This window comes from Haemaphysalis longicornis, unplaced genomic scaffold, assembly GCF_048455015.1.
Source record: "Haemaphysalis longicornis isolate Haplotype H1 unplaced genomic scaffold, Haemaphysalis longicornis Haplotype H1 scaffold_1, whole genome shotgun sequence".
Taxonomy (NCBI): domain Eukaryota; kingdom Metazoa; phylum Arthropoda; class Arachnida; order Ixodida; family Ixodidae; genus Haemaphysalis; species Haemaphysalis longicornis.
The window spans coordinates 146078783-146096935 of record NW_027526203.1 but is presented as its reverse complement, the minus strand read 5'-3'; the positions used below and the strand labels follow the sequence as shown (position 1 = coordinate 146096935).

General features: G+C 49.5%; 1 protein-coding gene across 24 annotated transcripts in view; it reads right to left on the bottom strand.

The window, feature by feature from the left end:
• LOC144137655 (bromodomain-containing protein 3-like) overlaps positions 1-18153 on the bottom strand; it is a 90445-nt gene that overhangs the window by 27215 nt on the left and 45077 nt on the right. For all 24 annotated transcript variants that reach the window (XM_077669664.1, XM_077669683.1, XM_077669636.1 and 21 more), the window contains 2 exons: positions 10478-10612; positions 6129-6166 (listed from right to left, as the gene is read on the bottom strand). In XM_077669664.1, the coding sequence (XP_077525790.1) occupies positions 6129-6166; positions 10478-10612 (173 nt within the window). The remainder of the gene's footprint in view (positions 1-6128; positions 6167-10477; positions 10613-18153) is intronic.

Genomic DNA, 18153 nt, shown 5'->3' with positions numbered 1-18153 from the left:
AGTGTCCCTTTAAAAGACTTTCGTTGTTGCGAGATTGAAATACATGGGCGTCTATGGACGTTTGCCCGGGACCCGAAATCATTTTGTTGCCGTGGGAATTTCGTACTCGTGGGATTTCAATGTCGCAGAGTTTGACTGTAGTGGTTTGGGCGCTCGTAAAAGCTCTAGGCACACTTTTCTGGCAGATGGGCTAATAGGCAACTCACTTCACAAAACATTGAACAGATAAGCGTTACCATATCACAACGGAAAACTGATGGAACATTCTACTAAAACTCCTGTCGCGGTGCCAACATAGTGGGCCGCAAAAATTTAGCATTGCTTGTTGTTACAAGCAACAGACAGCACCACATTAATCCAGGTGCACCGAAGCAACTGGGCGCCCCTGTCAATGTTCTCAATGCGATTGCACTGTCTGCTCGACTTTTTGTAGGTAAAGTAAAAGGCTGCAGGACATATCCACATTGTTTAACCACCATCTCATGTCCCGTGCGGCACCAAGATTGACACACAGAGTGGCAGGCAACGGAAGTGTAGAGTGGACAAGTTTTGTCGTATGCGCCGATTGCACAAGCAGTGGCTCCTGTGGCTGCGATCATAGAGTTTCTCACTAACTCACCTAGAGTGGAATCTGGCGCTAGCATCAACGTGATTCGGCGAAGGCGCTCTAAGCCTCCATGACTGCCGCCATAGTGTGTAGTTCGGTCGGAAGTTCGGCGTGGCATGACCGGCAACGACTTTGTGGCTACGCAAACTGAGTTTTTGTTTAAAAAATTGCTGCCAAAAGTGCCGCTGTTAACAAATTTTACTTTGTATAAAATGCTGTGTTCCAGTGCTTAAATTAAGAACTGAATTTGAGGGTTAGAAAGAAAAACAAAACAAGAGTCCTGCATACGGCTCACGCCGCCAGATACTGCGGGCGTTCCCGGATATATTTTTAAATTATTACATACTCCAAACTGGATGAGGTTTTCTGTGGTTTCTTGTAATATTTAGCTGAAAAAAATTTAGATTGCCTTAAACTGTGTTCTTGCTCCCTCTCAATACAGTATTATTATCGTATGCTACACGCCTGGGCAGGCGATGCAGTTGCAACATAGAGATGCAAGAATGATGTAATCGCTTCGCATTGATTTGTTTTGTCCAAGCAGATATAAATAACCTAGAGGCGAAGCCTATTACCGCAAGTAAGTCTTCAAGCACGCGCGAAAGCATTATGAAATTTCATGACTGCGTTAAATGGCAAATAAATACTGGCTTGTTGAGTAGCTATGTATGTTGCCTCATGCGCCTGGCCAAGGCAGTGCATGCTTCAAGGAGTAATAGCATCCTCGATTAACCGCACCGGTGCGCACCGGTGCACACCGGTGCACCTTTTCATCCTCGATAAACCGCACCAGTGCGCATCATCTGTCCTTGATAAACTGGGGCGCACCATCGCGGGGCAGTTTTTCGTTGCCCCGTCGCGCACCGTGAGAGCTGACGGTGCGAAAACGCAGCGGCGGCGACGAGCGATGCGAAAATCTTAACTGAACGTGTGCAGAAAACGGATAGTGTGGGCTAGCAAAGCTTATTTTGTGGCTGTAGTGTGGGCGGCGACGGCAAGCGGTATGATGCGGTTTATAACAGGCCGCTGGGACCCTCGCTCGTTTTTTGCTGGCCAGAAGCAGCCCACAAGCGAGCGGCAGCGGCGATACAGTGAACTGTAGCGACGAGTGACGACGACGACAGAGGACATTGGCGGCAGTGTATTAATTTTTTTTTCGCTTGTCGCTGTCATTCAGTGCACTCTGCTGTTGTACCTTTTGAGTTACGTTTTCGGCGTCGCTTGTCGCCGTCACTGCATGTGGTCACCCCTCCATTAAAGAAACTCACCGCTAACGCGAGCACATGCGTTAAGTGCTAATCACGCAGTTATTTAGACATATCTGTGACAGCCATTGAATGCTAGAAAGTGGAATCCCGAAAACGGAAAAGCATACCGAAAACAGAACTAACAAGCACTTCCGAGCCGAGAAGCCTAATCCATAGTCCTTTGTACCAGCCACTTGCTGCCAATCCGATTCGCACACTACCCACAATTCTCATGTCGGCGTGCGATTGCAGCGACACTTTCCGCTCTAGGTAATATTGAGAAACTCTATGGCTGCGATGGTTCGCTCGGTAGGTTTTAGTTTTCTTGCTAGACCACACCACTGCCTCACTCACTTGCGGCCTCCGTTCACGTCACGCAAAACATGGTGCAATGGCACAAGGGAGGAAATGCGTTTTTCAATTGGCAATTGCTCGGCAATTGTCCCCGTAAAATAAATGCTTAGAGAGCTTCGGGGAATTGAACTTTCGTTTGAGCCCAACAGCAATTGCTTTTTGCCTTCAGTGTCCCTTTAATTGTCAGCTGACTTGCAGCTGATGCAGTCAACCTGTAACTTGCAGGTATAAAACACGTTTTGACACACGACTTCCAATGGCGCAAAGAGCTAACACAAAAATCGCATAAGCATGGCAATTAACGTTGGATGCACTCGCGTGCAAATCGCGAAATAATATTCAGTGCATACAGTGAATGCTCAACTGCCACAGTGCTGTTGACATGAGCATTGCTTTGTTTTTCGTTTTGTTCATTATTATTACATTACAGAATCTGTTTGGCAGCATGTCACAGACAGTCTTTCGTTGCCCTTACTTTTTCCTTATTTCTGTCGGTTTTGCTGCATAAACCATTTCAGCCCTGGATTTTTTTTATTTCAAGCGAAATTGTTTTTCTGCATGTTTTCGTACAGCTTTGGGCCTCAGAAGCACAGAAACGAAAAATTACGCTAATCGTGCAAGTATTTAGTATTAAGTTACAGGCACAACAATCAATTAGGTCATTAGGCAATTAAAAATTTTCTCTCGTGTGAAAAAAATTCTGCCGTAAAACCTATGAAACCTCTATCTTACAGGAAAAATACAGATTTATAGACATTTTGACAAACCGAAATTTACATTTCCTTACCCACCCTGTTGTCATACCCTGCGTCCACTGAAGCGTCTGTTTCATATCGTCCAGCCCCACGAAAACTCAACAATGCTGATGTCTACCACCAGAAGCACCTTTGAAGAACCATCGCTCAGAAAACTAGCAGTTTTCGTTTTGTTCTTAAGGCGCGAGAGGATACTACGCGTTGTGTCGTCAATTGACCACGCCTGGGCCGAAAGGGTGTTATGCACTATTTATTCATACTTGACCGCAATAATCAAGCATGCCGCCGAATGGAGCCCTACACAGGATTTAGTTACTGCAAGTTGAAGAGTTTGTACAAACTTCACTTTTCTGGCGGCCTTTTGGTTATGGAGCAGAGTCAGACTATGCTGACAATGCAACGGATAATCTGCTTCAACGTTAACAGGAATTGTGTAACAAAATGTATAGCTGAAGACGTCACGAATAATGGAGTCCTCGAGAATGGCTTTCGCAAGGCACATGATGCTCATTGACAGCACCCACTGAAATTTGTTCCTACCCACAGTTTGTGGCGATAAATACCAATGTCTTTTTCACTGCTTCTCCACACTTCGTCTACCGGTCGTAATAAGCACGACATGGCGGGCTTTGGATGTTTCTGCACACTGAAGCGCTTCCATTATTGTTCTGTCCCATTTCACCGACCAATGCGAGCTTCAACTGAGTCAACAATTATGGCCTTTTTTCTTTTTTGTGCCTTTCCCATTCAGACAACAACACACTTCCTAGCGGACCACGGCAGTGTACAGCGCAAACCAAAACTCCCAAAGGCCAGTAGTGGCAAGTGCGGCACTAGTGCCATCTCGTTTAGGCAGGCCTAACTGCTCTCTGTAAACGGTCCATAAGCTTGTGAAAGAAAGGGGCTAGTTTCTATCATAAAGTTAGGAAAGTGATGCAGCAGCACGTAAAACTCTTACCAGCCCAGACAGCTTATTAGCCTGCAGGACACAGAAGCCCCGTTGAAGTAATGAGTTTCTAGATATTGCCATAAAATCTGGAAAGTAATGGAGCCTGTGGAAAACGAATCGTCGCATTTCTGGCTAGTTGCTACCATAAAATTTGTGAAGTATTAATGCAGCACACACAACTCTTACCGGCGGAAGCTGCTGCTTATTAGCCTGTGGGAAACAAATGGCCACGTCTAAGGATAGTTCCTACAGGGAAAGTGGACAAACAATGGCGCAGCATAATTCTTACCCCTAGAGGTTGCTTTTCCTGCGAGAAACCGGTGGCCATGTTTAGGGCTAGTTCGTAAGGCTAGTTTGCGACGATAAAACAGAAGCAATGTCAAAGTATAACTCTTACCACCAGAGACTGCTCATCTGCCTGCATAAAACAGATGGCCATGTTTAAGGCTAGTGTTTGTGGAAAGTAAAAAAAAGTAATAGCGCAGTATGAGTCTTACCACGAGAGGCTGCTTAGCCTGTGGGAAAGAGATAGGTATGTTTAAAGCTAGCTTCTGCGACCATATTGGAAAAGTAACAGCGCAGTGCAATTCTTACCACAATCGGTTGCTTAGCCTGTGGGAAAACAGCTATGTTTAATGCTAGGAAATAGGGAAAGCAGTGACGCAATAGGTATAATTCTTACCACCAGAGACTGCCTATTAGCCTGTGGAAAACAGATGTCCTCGTTGAAGACTAGGTTTCCCTCATAAAATTGAGAAGGTAATGATGCAGTATATTTAACTTCTTACCGGTGCAGACAGGTTATTATTATTAGCCTGTGGGAAACACGTGGAAATGTTTAGGTTTGTTTCAAAATGTAAAATAAGTAACGAAATGGTGCAGTATCTACAACTCTTACCACCAGAGGCTGCTTATTAGCCTGTGGGAAAGATTTGCCATGTTTTAAGGCTAGTTTCTATCATGAAATTTGGAAAGTAATGGAGCAATATATTCAATTCTTACCACCAGAAACAGCTTATTTGCCTGTGATAAATGGGCATGTTTAGGGCGGTTCCAATGATAAACTATAAGTACTGTCGCAGTGTTAACTCTTACCACCATAAAATGCTTAGTCTGTGAAAAAGACATGGCCATGTTTAAGACTCATTCAAACACTGGGAAGTAATGGTGCGGTGTATATAACTCTTACCAGTGGAGACTGCTTATTAACCTGTGGAAACAGATGACAAGGCCAGTTTTTGCCAAGAAAGCGGGAAGTGATGGTGAAGTAATGTAATTATATTTCACCCTTACCAGGGACTGCTTATTAGCCTGTGGGAAACGAGCGGCCACGTTTTAATACTAGTTCGTGCCATAAAATTGGGAAAGCGGCTGAGCAGTATAAATAATTCTTACCCCCAGAGACTGCTTATTAGCCTGCAGGAGACGAGAGCTTTAAGGGTAGTTCCAGTGATAACTGCGACACTTAACGACAGTACAATTCTTACCCCTGAAGGCTGCTGCTCAGCCTGTGGGAAAGACAAGGTCATGTTTAGGGCTTGCCGCTATATTCAGAAGTAATTGCGCAGCAGAATTCTTACCACCTGAGGCTGCTTAGTCTGTGGGATACAATTGGCTGCTTTTAAAGGGTAGTTTTTAAGACCAAATTGAAGTCATGGCTTAGTATAATTCTTACCAACAAATCGCGCTTAGCCTGTGGAAAACAGATGGCCAAGTTTAAAGCTAATTTCTGTGAAACTTCGAAAAAAAAAAAAAGGAAGAATGGGGTGCTGTTATCTTACCACTATAGTCTTCATATTGGCCTGTGCGAAACATGGCACATTTAAGGCCTATTTTATTCCAAAACTAATACATAGGCACACTGCACTGCAACACACCCCAGCTTTTTATGCCAAAACTGACGAAAAATTAAACTGTCCTGGCTGCTATTCTTACCACAAATGCCTTTATGGCCTGCAGGATTACGCCCTTTGTAAAAATTTCGCAGAAACTGAACACTGGGGCCACAGCATCTGAGAACGTTCTTGAGAACCAGATATCGACACACCCACGTCGCAAATTAACCGTGGCATAGAGCGTCCATCCTAGTGCAGCTACGTTTACACCCAGACAAGAAATGCGCCAAGGCTTCCAGGCACAACCCCTCAATGGCAGCCTTGACCAAACAAGGGAGGGAACGCTACAAGGTGAGATGCGATTGCTTCCCTGACACTTACCTGATTGGTGTCAGTCTTCTCCTTCTTGACCAGGGGCTCTAGAAAAATGGGAGAACCAAGAGGGCAACACGTGAGCCCCTCGGAGCACTGGTGCCGCGTCTCCCACACTAGCGCCACAAGTGATGCTGCCCAACGGGTGGCCGGCGTTCCTGGACAAGCTGAGCACCCTCTTGCCGCCAACGTCGCGTGAAACCTGCCGCGATCTCCCTCCCTTAGCCCCCCGCAGGTTCCCTGGCGTTTCCCATTCTGCACGTGCAGCACTCTGGGTAACGATTGCAGAGTGCCACAAGTGCATCGAGTGGCATTTAAAAAAACACCAATGACCGAAGAAATCCCGCCGAACCACCAGAATGCCATTAGTTGTGCTCTTATTTGCAGGGCCCACACTTCCTGCTTACGACACGCCTACCCCGACACTTGCCGTTGGCCTGCCATTGCCGTCGCTCCGAACATACCTCGGCTACTCGTCAAGGCGGGAGCAGAATCAATGCTACTACGCCTTCAAAGCAGTGGGATGATGCCAATAATACGGCGCAATTCCTTTCCTACCAAACCCACGCAGTGCTTCCCACCTCTGCAGCTGGTTTCAAGCCGCTCGCTGCAAACACCCCCCCTCCTCCTTCCCAGAGGTGCAGAATTTTGTCCTCCCAGTGCCCATTTGACTCTCGCGCACAGCACACTCAGGCAAAGCAGCGCGTCTTGGCACAAGTGGCCAGATACCGGCGGTTCTGCAATGCCACAGGCAGGCCTGCTGGAGGGCCTCGATAGGTGGCCTTCCAATCCCACCTTGGCAACGGTACAGGTAGCATGCAGTTGTAGGCTGCCCCGCACACCACGCGGCCCCTATGCGAGCACCCCTGCATCGCGTCTCATCTCATCCCATTACAATCCCTACCCTGCCCCCTTTCACGGACACAACTGCTGCTGGAAAAACGGAACAGGCAAAACCATCAGCTTCAATCTGGGATGACTGCAGATACGGGCCAAGCTTCAAGGGCTTTTACGGAAACGGCCACCTCAAGCCTTCCCCCTTACCCAGACTGGCACCCAGGGATGGCCCACCTCGTTCCATCAGCAAGTTGTGGCTACACAGCTTAGTGCTGTTCATACATTCCCCGACCTCCCCACTTTTTTTTTCTTCCCACACACACACACATTTATCCGCAGCTCACGTCTGTCATGGCCATAAAATGCACCAGTCACTCCCACTGTGCAAAAGTGGAAAAAAAAGGGGCAAACAGGCGGGGAGAGGGTAACTGCCGCTTCCCTTTTTCAATTTTTAACCACTCGTTTGCCTGCTTCTCCCTCCTCACAGCACTCCCCCCAAACTTTCCAGCAGACCCACCCACGAGAGCCCACTAGGCAGCCCCTTCCAAGGCAGAGACACTGGTCTGTCCGCAAATGGCAACAAAGCCGGTCAAACACCTTGCACAGATGCCCTGCTGCAATGCCCCATGCTACTACAGCCGATAAACGCAACAGGGCAGACCTAGCAGGACCCTCACTTGCCATGCAAACGCCCGCAAGAAAAATGTCCGGGAAAGGCCAACTGCCATCGACCATCAGGCTGGCCTATGCTCCCCAACGTGTGGCCAGAGCACCTGGGCTCCACAAATCGTACAACTGAGCAGCACAATGCCAGAACAAACAAGCCTACGACTACACTAGCCCACTACGCTGCAAGCACAGCACAGCTTCGACATTTAACAGCCCAAGTGGAATATCCTTTTTTCCACGAGACCACCGCTCGGCATTTGTGCTACAACCGCGCCACCACCACTACCACCACCTGTCTTCTACACTGCCTCGCAACAAAGCCCGGCACGGCCCATGTTCAAACAGCTGGTTCTCCAATCCTCGGGAAGCAAAACTTATCTCATTAATTCCAACTCTTCAAGTATTGAACACTGGCTTTACAAAGGCCCCGTCAGAGCAAAGAATACAAACTGTCAGCCCTTGTGATTGGTCAAAGCTGCTGCTTGGAAGGCCCGCCAAAGTGTTGCACAGCTGTTTTCTTTGTCACACAAATGTGCACAACAGAGACTGCCGATCCAACAAGCTTCTTAAGCACAGCCAGGGCAGCTAGTTCGTGCACCCAGCAGCATATGCTGCTAGAAAGTCGCAAAATCTCATGCTCACTTCTGCCACTATTCCAGGGCTTTCTGCAGCAAGCAGGGCCACTAGGTGGTTCTGCAATGGTTCCAATACTACGCAATGCAACAAAGCCTTAGCACCGTTGCTTTCTTCCACCCTCAGCACACGACACAACAAAGCAGCCTGGAGGGAACAAGCGTCACACGTGTGTGGATTACAGCACCTTGCCTTTTCGGCCCGCATTTCCCCTCGAGAAGAGCACGCACAAGCAGCAGGGGCACCTGTACAAACGCTCACCAGTGACAAGGTCGCACAAGTCGGCCCCCAGATGTCCGCACTTGCTCCTGGAGGCTAAGCCTTGCCTCCGACCACCACAAACAAAGCAGGAAATCAAGTCACACGGCAGCGCCAACCCTCGGACAGACAGACCAGTGCCTCCGCTCGGAACGCACGCACGCACACAGGGGGAGGAAGCGCGCGCACACCATTTGCCCAAACCAGTGCAGTGTTCTGTAAGGCCAGCCTCGGCAAACTCGCGCCCCCGCAGCCTGTGGCCGCCCCAAGGATCCACACAAGTCAAGGGCACTCTGCATCCTTTTATTCAGTGCTGCAGAATCTGCGACCGCTAGACGCCTTTATTCACTCATACTTTTTATTGAACACTCGTAAAATCAGCCAACATCCACACGGGTGAAAAAGGAAAAATATGTATATAAACATGGATGGTGTTTGCATCGCTCAAGAATGTACAGCCCTAGGGGAGGAAACCAAATGGTGGGGGAAAGAAAATGCTCGGGACATCATGATCATGGCTGCCAAAAAATCTGTACAATGCCTACAGTGGCCACCCCCAATGAAATGGTGACCCCTGGTCACATATAAAAGGACAAAAAAAAAAGCACGCTAAAAGCACGACACGATGTGTTGCCCCCCCCTCCGTACACAGCATGATGCCCTTATCTTCTCCATGGAAAGTCCATCGCACACACATGCATACAGGGTGGCCACACAGCTATGTGGACGAAGAAAACGCAACTTGAGAAGGACACAACAAAGTGGAAAAAAAGAGAACACATCCATTGCACCAGAGGCCCTCCCAGCCCACCCCAGCCGTGCGTCACACACACACCTGCCACGAGTGGAGCCTGGCGGGCCACCAAGGAGGGTGGCCGTTGCAGGTACGGCTGGCTACAACCCTGGACTACACGCCAGTAGAAACTGCACAATCCCCTCCCGACTTGGGACACCTAAGCCACAACACAATTGTCGCTCCCCCCCACCCCCCCTCTTATAACCTCCCCCCGGCAATGACAAAGCAGCAATGGTTGCTCCCACCCCCGGAAATAATGACTGGCCGATGGAAGCCTGCTGCACCAACAGAGGGTTTCTTCTCCTCAGAACTGATCACAAAAGGCGAGATGAACAACAGAACACGGCGAGAAGCGCCCAAGAGAGGGAGGAACAGACACACACACCACCAGCGAGGACCCCCACGGGGGGAGCCCCCCGGGGGCCGAGAGAGGAGCCAGTCAGTGTTCACGAGGGGTTCCTCTGGAGAGGGGACGCACACACCCCTAGCCACAGAGTGCACGTGTCCTATCAAACGCGGAGGCCAGCTTTGTCTCAACACAGACCCGGGCTCGACAGTCCACCCCGTGACAGCTCCCGGGAGACAACGCTGGCCCGCAGAAGAAACAGTGACGGCTCCTCCCTACGCTGCTGCCCCCCACCCGCCCCGCCCACGACCCGCGCCCCCCCTCCCTGCGCAGCGCACCGGCAGCCCGCCAGAAACCCTTCCCCCGAGTCGGCAGCACCGCCCAAACCACCTGGAGAGCGGGGGAGAGAAAAGAGGGGGCGCTCTCACCATCCACACACAACAAGCACAGGCTGGCCTCACAGAACACTGCACTCATGGGCTACAGATGTGCAACATCCCCCTCTCGCCCGTGGGCGCCGGGAGCGGGCTGTGGCAAACACTGGCCCTCCTCCCCGCCGGCACCCCTGGGGGCCCCCCACCGCCTCGACGCGGGGACAGATGTGCGCACGGAGCATGACGTGGCCTATGTACAGATGAGGTCGGTCGAGGAGAGGGCCTCGCACTGCTGCCGCCTCTACTGGGGCGCGAGGGGGGGAAATAAATTAAGGGCGGCAGCCTCCTCCTCCTCCGCTGGGGCGTCACGGTGCTGGGCTCAGCAGAGGGGCCGGGCAGCGCGAGGGGCCGCCTGCGGCTCCCCCTGCACTGGGCTGAGCCTAACCTGACTCCGAGTCGGAGCTGTCCGACGAGCTGCTGGTCGACGACGAGCTCGAGCTGTCGCTGTCCGACGAGCTCGAGCTGCTGGCGCTCAGCCGGCTCGGGCCTCCAACCACGTCCACGTGCGAGTTCTCCGCATCTGCACAGGCAGCCAGGGCACAGGGGTCAGTCAGCAGAGCAGGCAGCGCTCCTCCCGCAAGGAAGGGAGGAGCCGCCCCCCCCCCCCATGCTCCCAATTCGCCGGCCTGCCTCCCGTCTCTGGCGTCTAGATGGCCGTCTCAATGCGAGTGTCCACCCCTGCATCACTAACACCGAAGATGTTGCTTTGTCCCTACAGTCATGCAATAAATAAAATCTGGCACAAAGGCCATCTGGCTACAATTTTCCATTCACATAAAACCAACCCTTCAGCTAGTTGGATAACTCGTCGTAGCCAAACAGCACAGCCAAAAGGCAAGGGAGAAAAAGGAGAAAAAAGGAAACGTAGCTGATTTGTTGCAGGCCATGTGGTCAATCATAACGTACATACAAGGCCATAACGTACATACGTACATACAAAGCCAAGCAAGCAGAGCCACTACTGAACTTGGGGCTAGGGACACCAGGCCAGCCTCCTTTCTGGGCATGTGGCCCTGCAGCCGCTTTTTACAATCACCAAAGCCTCGACACACAAGTCGGCCTCAACAGTTTTTAGCTCGAGTGGCAGGCAGCCATGAACCTGCAATGTCCCTTTCACACCCAATTTCCAGCAACCGGTCTTTCATTGGCGGCTACTGACACCATAGTGCAATATTCACGATTTTCTCAAAGGGACTTTTGGATTACTAAAGAAAAAATTGTCGCAGCAGTAGGCAATAACACAACAGCTCCTTATCAGCGATGGCTCTGATACCAGGGCAAGTAATATAGCAGAGACCGCATATAGTGTTGGTAGGGTGGTGATGTTAACTAGGAGTCAGCATCTGAACTGCGTGGACTGCTGCCACTGTGCCCGTCTCTGTGAGGCAGAAAGCCCGAATGGCGCGACACAGGTCAATGACGCTCCGTGCCGCAAGAGCGTCACCTTAAGTGGTGGAACGAGGCAGCTACACGAGACATTCTGTGGAGCAGCGAACGTTGTTCCCAGTGAGGGGTTGAAAGCAATGCGGGGCAACACGATGCCGGTCCAAAGTGACAATGTCCATTCAAACGACACCATTTGGGACTGATGCGACTACAGTCTCGTCCACTCATAACAATATTCAAGGGCCAAGAAAATTACAGCGCTATAACCTATTGTTATAAAAGACGAAACAGGGAGACCAAAATATTTCATTTGCATGCAAGCAAGGTCGTGCTACTACTTATTCGCAAAAAAAGATGCCATAGTCGGTCAGCTTTGTTTGATTCACACGAAGCTGGCGCACATCTTTTTCAAGGTCCTTGGCAGAAACAAGTCCCTGAGGGACTCTCCACAGCTCCATGCTACTGCAGTGCCTCCTACACCATACTGCCAATACACAAACGCACCCACAGTCTCTGGTAAGAAAAACAGCTGCAGCTCATACTGCCTGTCACGCTATAGAATTCCAGGGTGCACCCCTATCCAACAACAGACTGCTGGCTTCCCATGAAGATACCAAAACTCCAGCTATGGCACCTAACGAAGCCATTTTAAGGGGCAAACTGGTCTTTGGGCAGAAAAAATGTAATGAAAAATCATTTCGTTGAACACAGTATTTCCTTTTTTGCTGTTCAAAATTCTGCACTTCAAAGCGTTTCCCGTAAAACTTCAGGCAAGATCATAAGACGGATCAAAATTCATACATTTTACAGAAAATTCGGAAGGGCTGGCACGTACGCTAATAGGTAAATAATAATCTTACAAAGTAAAAGAACCAAGACCGCAACATTACCTATTTTGCAATAATGCCGTAAAAATCCATGTATAATACGGGGTTTTTTCCCCCGATATTAGCATACCAAATTTCTCCCTTGTATTATATGCGGATCTGAACAAACACTTTGAAGTTAGGCCCGAAGTCTTGGTTTCGTTATTGCCGCACGACTTCGGCATAGCCTTGTTGCATACGTGGCTATGGCTTGGCTTTGTTGCTGCGCACCTATTCTAGCCCTAGCAACCCTAGTGTGGCCAGTACATAGTTTCTTTGTTAAGTGCACACGACAGCCCACGTGCGCTCGTGCGAACCATGCTTCGCAAAGTGCTCTTTTTTTTTCTGCTCTGAAGTACGTAGCACTGTCAGGATCACAAAAGTACTCGGCTGCTTTCAAGAGAACGGTGCTTTTAGCTCCAGAGAGCACCGGCAACAGTGCAGCCAGGAGGCAGTTTGGCGTCACCAAGGGAAGCATTTGCGGATGGCGACGACGGAAGGAAGATTTTTGATTGCAAAGGAACACAAAGAAGCTTTCGCAGCCCCAAGAATGGGACATTCCCCGAAATTAAACTCGCCGTAACGGAGTTCATACAACAGCAAGCCACGTATCTGGCTGTGAGCATGGAGCTTATGCAGGCAGAAGCTAGGGAGCTTGCTGGAGAAAAAAGGATACCAAGCTCTGCTTTCAAAGCCAGCCAGCACTGGATCCATCACTACATGTGCCGTGCTGGACTCTCCTTATGCCAGCGAACTTGGATTTCGCAAAAGCAGCCCGAATCGTTCCAAGAGCAGCTTGTGGCTTTCCAGCGCCATGTTATTTCGTTGTGGAAGTCCAAGAACTTCTAACTAGGTAATGATGACCAGACGCCGGTTTATATGGACGTACCATCTCCCCTCACCGTGCACAAAACGGACTCCAAACAAGTTTGTATCCGGACCACTGGCAACGAGAAGACGAGAGTAACCAAACAAAGGAAAGTGGGCCGCAAAGTCTGTCTGTTGACTGTGGCGTGGGTCATACTCTGACGATCCTCCGCACACGGCTGCCGTGTAGACGGCGCCGGCGTGAGAGGCAGGCAAGAGACAAAGGCAAATGACGCCAACCTCCAAGGGGGTTTATTCCCAAAACCCTCCCCTAGCTGGCCCCGTCTTCTTGGTCATCGACGGGTCCTGCGTTGCTCGAGCGGCCGAAGTTGTCCGACTCCGCCGCTACCGGTGGACTATGGTCGGTCCAGGCTCGAAGGGGGAAGGTGCCGGGTCGCTCCGCCGCCGCACGCCGTCTTGTCCTCGCTTGGAGCGGCCGCCCGCCGCTGCCGAGCGCCTCAGCTGAAGTCCTCGCTCTCCGCAGCCGCCTCCCCACCGAAGCGACTCCGAGCTCCCCGCTCCCATGCGCGCCGGTGGCGCCATCTCGCGACGCGCAGGCAAACCCCTCTATTCTTGCCGTCTTGTTGCGCAATCCCGCGCAAGCCGCGCGGCCCTTCGAGCGCTGCCACGTACAGAGTCGGGATCGCGGGCAGCCACAATTCCCACATGATTTATGCCTGTACCGATAACATAAGTAACACCTACAGTAACATCTACAGCACATGAATGTTTCATTTTCACGCAGAGAAGGCTTCGCTTGTACACTTATATTGCGGTTATTGGTCGTGTAAAGCAAATTCCAGCTCCAAGATATATATCTGAACCAACAGGTAGAAAAGTTACAAAATGAAATTGTAGTGAAGCGCAAACACTTAACTGCAGGCTAGCTCTCGAGATCAGTGGTAGTACCTCCAACAACCATGCGGCCAAAGGGTGTCCCTCGATGTCGTGAAGGGTGCAACCAATCAGAGGCGTCAAAAGCATGCGCCTCTTTCAAATAGGAGTGCACGTTTTGCAAGATACATGATGGTCGGACTCGTGTATGATAAATTTCAGAATATTCACAGTCAGCGTGCAAGAAACTGTATGAACCCGCAACTAACTCTCAATTTTTTCGGAAAGCACTGCAGCTTCCCCTTAAGGGGTCAAAGTCTCAGTTTTTTGGGAAAAAATATTACTGTTGTCTGCTGCACAGTTACTCCTGGACTATACACTTATTTCTGCAAATATCAGTTCAAAATTTGCATAAGACATCAGTTAGAAGTGTTCAAAGTGCCCAGCAATAACACAAATCACTAAAAGTAGTAAAAAATACGGCAAAAGTAAAAAAAAAAAACACGGTTTGCATGCAGCCTACACAAAAGAGCAATGTTGCCTGTTATGTGCAATCAGCTGTGTGTGTGGTGCTGGCCGTGTTCTCAAACTGCCACCAGCCCTAGTCTTGTATTTCCTTTATAGAAGAACAAGAAAAAGAATGTTTGTTGAGCTTTTGGAATCACACAACACAGAGCGTGTGGCCACAATTAGACGGCAGCTGACAGTGGTCGTGATGATGCAAAAAGAAACTGCCCTGATACAAGACAATTTTCAATGCAGAGATATTCAACCACACTATTAAAGGGCTACTGAAGTGCTCTTAGAATGGGGTAAAAATATATTTTTTGAAATTAATACATTGGTTAGTTTATGCCTGTAAAGTTTTTTTCGTCATTTTTAGCTTGGGGACAGAGGTCTTACTTTCAGAGGACTTTCTGAAAGTAAAGTTGACCCTACGCCCCCCGCCCACAGCTCTCTCCCGTAGCGCCGGAAGAGTGAGAAACCGAGAGGCATCATATTCGGAAGATGGCCATCGGCGTGCGCCACCGCTTCGCTGTGTCCTCGTTTTGTGGGCGAAGTTCCGAATTAAGCGGGCGTGTAATCTGCATTTTATTTATCTTTATTGCCCGGAGTTGCTTCGGCGTTGATTTTTAACCGTTATACCACTGTGCTCTTACATTTTTTTTTTATACTGGCCACAGCAAGATCCTTTTTTGAACATTTGATACATGAAAAAGGTTCTTGCGCAAGTCACTACTGCTGTGTATAACATAACTCAAGAACTACCATATTTATTCAATATAAGGTGACGTTTTTCCCCGAAATCCAAAGCCTTCAAAAAGCCATACTCCGCCTTATACTCGAAGCTCAGTACACCAATATGGCGCTTTTGGTGTGACAGTTTTGGTTTCCATCTTTCAACTATTTTCAAGCTTCCAAAGGAGCCCAACACTGGTGGAAATGTAACAAAGAACTTTCAGAATAAAACAAATTTCACACAAACGCATGTTGCAGATAGTAATTACCAAGTTTCAGCAGCTGCAAATGTATTGAATAGCTTGCGATACAGCAGACACCATGGCAGCAGACGCCTCCAACCATGTCAACGAGCTGAGCTAGCAGTAGCCACTACGAGCCAGTAGTAGCCATAAAGCTTTAAACAAGTCCGGACGTCATTTTGCATTTTTTGTTGGAGTGCTTGGCGTCCCTGCTTCCAAGATTTTCTTTCTCAGTGCTTGTTTCTTATTTACGTGGCCAGCGCAATGGCAAGTCTTCAATGCCACTACGACGCAGTCTTCAAGAGAAAAGTCATAGCGAGAGGTGGAAGTCACTGGAAACTGCACAATGGGTCGAAAGTTTGGCATGGCATTCCGGAGAACAACGAGCATCTCTGGCGACGAGAAAGGCTTTCCATGGCCCGCAAAAGGGAGCGTTTGCCAAAGTGAAAGAAGTGCTGCCGGACTTTATCAAAGAGAAGAAGCCACGGTTTGGCCGTTACTGCCAATATCGTGCAGATGAAGACGCACCAATTCGTGAAGCGTGGCGTCCCCGCTCTCAAGTTCAGAGCCAACCGGGGCTGGGTGCAGAAGTAATGAAGAGGCCTGGGTCTTCCTTACGAAAGTGGACCTCTGTTATGCAGAAGTTGCCCGGAGGCTATACGCCTCGAGCGCGGCCTGTAGGGGCGCCACTGAAATCCCCCTAGCGGCCCGTTTCGAAAGCAGCCGCGGGAGTCCGCGCCCCGCTCCCCAGTGCCGCCGCTGCTTTTGCGGCACGTTTACGACTGAGATTTACCGTTTGCGGGCGTTTGAAATCCGTGTTTATCTGAAGAAGTCACTCTGTTCGCAAATGGGGTGCGTTTACGAGAGTGCAAATGTTTCTGACGCGACCTTAGTGTGGTATATTCTGTCTGTATAAGCGCCAGGTGTGTGCCACAGTCCAGCGTCGCGGAAACGGCGTATGATGGAGCCGATTGTAGTTACAGTGACCTGAATTTATTAGCAGTTTCTCCGTAACCACCGGTTCCTCAGATGTTCATGCTACGGCTATACACTACGATTTAAATCGGTTTTGTGCGCTTACATAATCAGCGGAGCACTCATACCTGACAGCACGCCAGTTACGTTTGCCAATATACCTCAGATATTGATCGCCACCATTTACAAGCCGGTCTGTGTTAATTTCGGAAATATTCAACAAAAGTACGATGGACAATGCATAATTATACTCGGGGATCAGCACACGACAGAGTCGTCTTGTCGTGAGGTGAGCGCCAGCAAACATTCATCTGCTACATATATCCTCTGCGCGCAGCGCGGAGACGGGCTTGGAATATAATCCGCGTCCGCGACTAAATGCTTCTTCGACATATCGTCATATGGCACAGGGAGCCTGCAGAATAAAGCAGAAACTGAAATCAGAGGGCCTTATCACATACCACACTCTTCCAACGACACCTTTCATCGCTTGTTGAACAGCCTACCCTGTATACTTCCAAAAATGCGTCCGCCGTACGACCAGCTCTTCGTTGAAGTAGAAAAAAAAAGGAAAGTGAACGCCAGATTTGTGTGTGGGATTACTAAACCGTTCATTGCTTGATTCCGCTCCGCATTTGTACACAGCGCCCCCCTCCCCTCCCCCCCACCGATGTCTCTCGAAAAAGCAGTGCATTTCGCGTACAGTTGGTCTAGTGAACCCTACCTGGCTTAAGTTTCGACGAACGTCTTTAGCATGTCAGAAGCTGCAGTTTTTTTTTTTCATTTCTGTTAGAGCTATCATTGCACAGCATTTTTTCCCCCCGTGGTTTCATTAACTTGCCTTGGTTCTTGCTATATGGCATGTGTGGGCACATATTTAACGACGCACAGGCTTGGAATTGACTTAACATTTTCGCATGGTTTATATTCTTATAACAAGCATTAGTTATTGTCCGGGATTGGGTAATCACATCCCCGAAACACACTTTTCTGCGACGTACATATTCGAAACGAAGCCGCGTTCGTTGTCCACGCTGCAAAATGAAGCCAACCTCTCATTGTGCCAGTATCAGGTCTAAACGAGGCGACAGTAGAATTCATTTGTGCTTGATGTTTTGGAGGTGACAGGGGTGATATGTTGCTACCGTCGCCGACGCCCGGAAGAGCGGCGACGAAGCGCGCAGAACCGCGTCCGCGGGTAGCTCTTGCAGGCGATCGCGTACACTACGAAGACGCAGCTGCTTTTGAAGTGACCTAAACGTACTATTTGCCTATAGACGTCACCATAACAAGTTTTTTTAGGGCGCGGAAAGGTGAAAAGAAGCGAAACAGAACCAAAACACTGCACGAGCCCCTATCAGCCACGCAGCGCAAATCCCGTCAACGCCACGGAGAAGCGGCGGCAGGCGGCGCAGCGATCGCGAAGCTCGAGGCGTATAGAAAAAACTACTGTAAAGTTCTGAGAGAATTGCCTCCCCCGAATCATCGCCTACCCCCTTTAGGGGTGTAATATTCAATTTACTAAAAGATCCCAAAGATCGCTGACCCCCTAAAATTGCCCTAGCTTCCGACGCCTTCGAAAGCCCTGGGGGCTCCCTCTGCAAGAACGTTCCGTGGCCGCGAACACCACCAATGTCTTAACTAAGAACAAA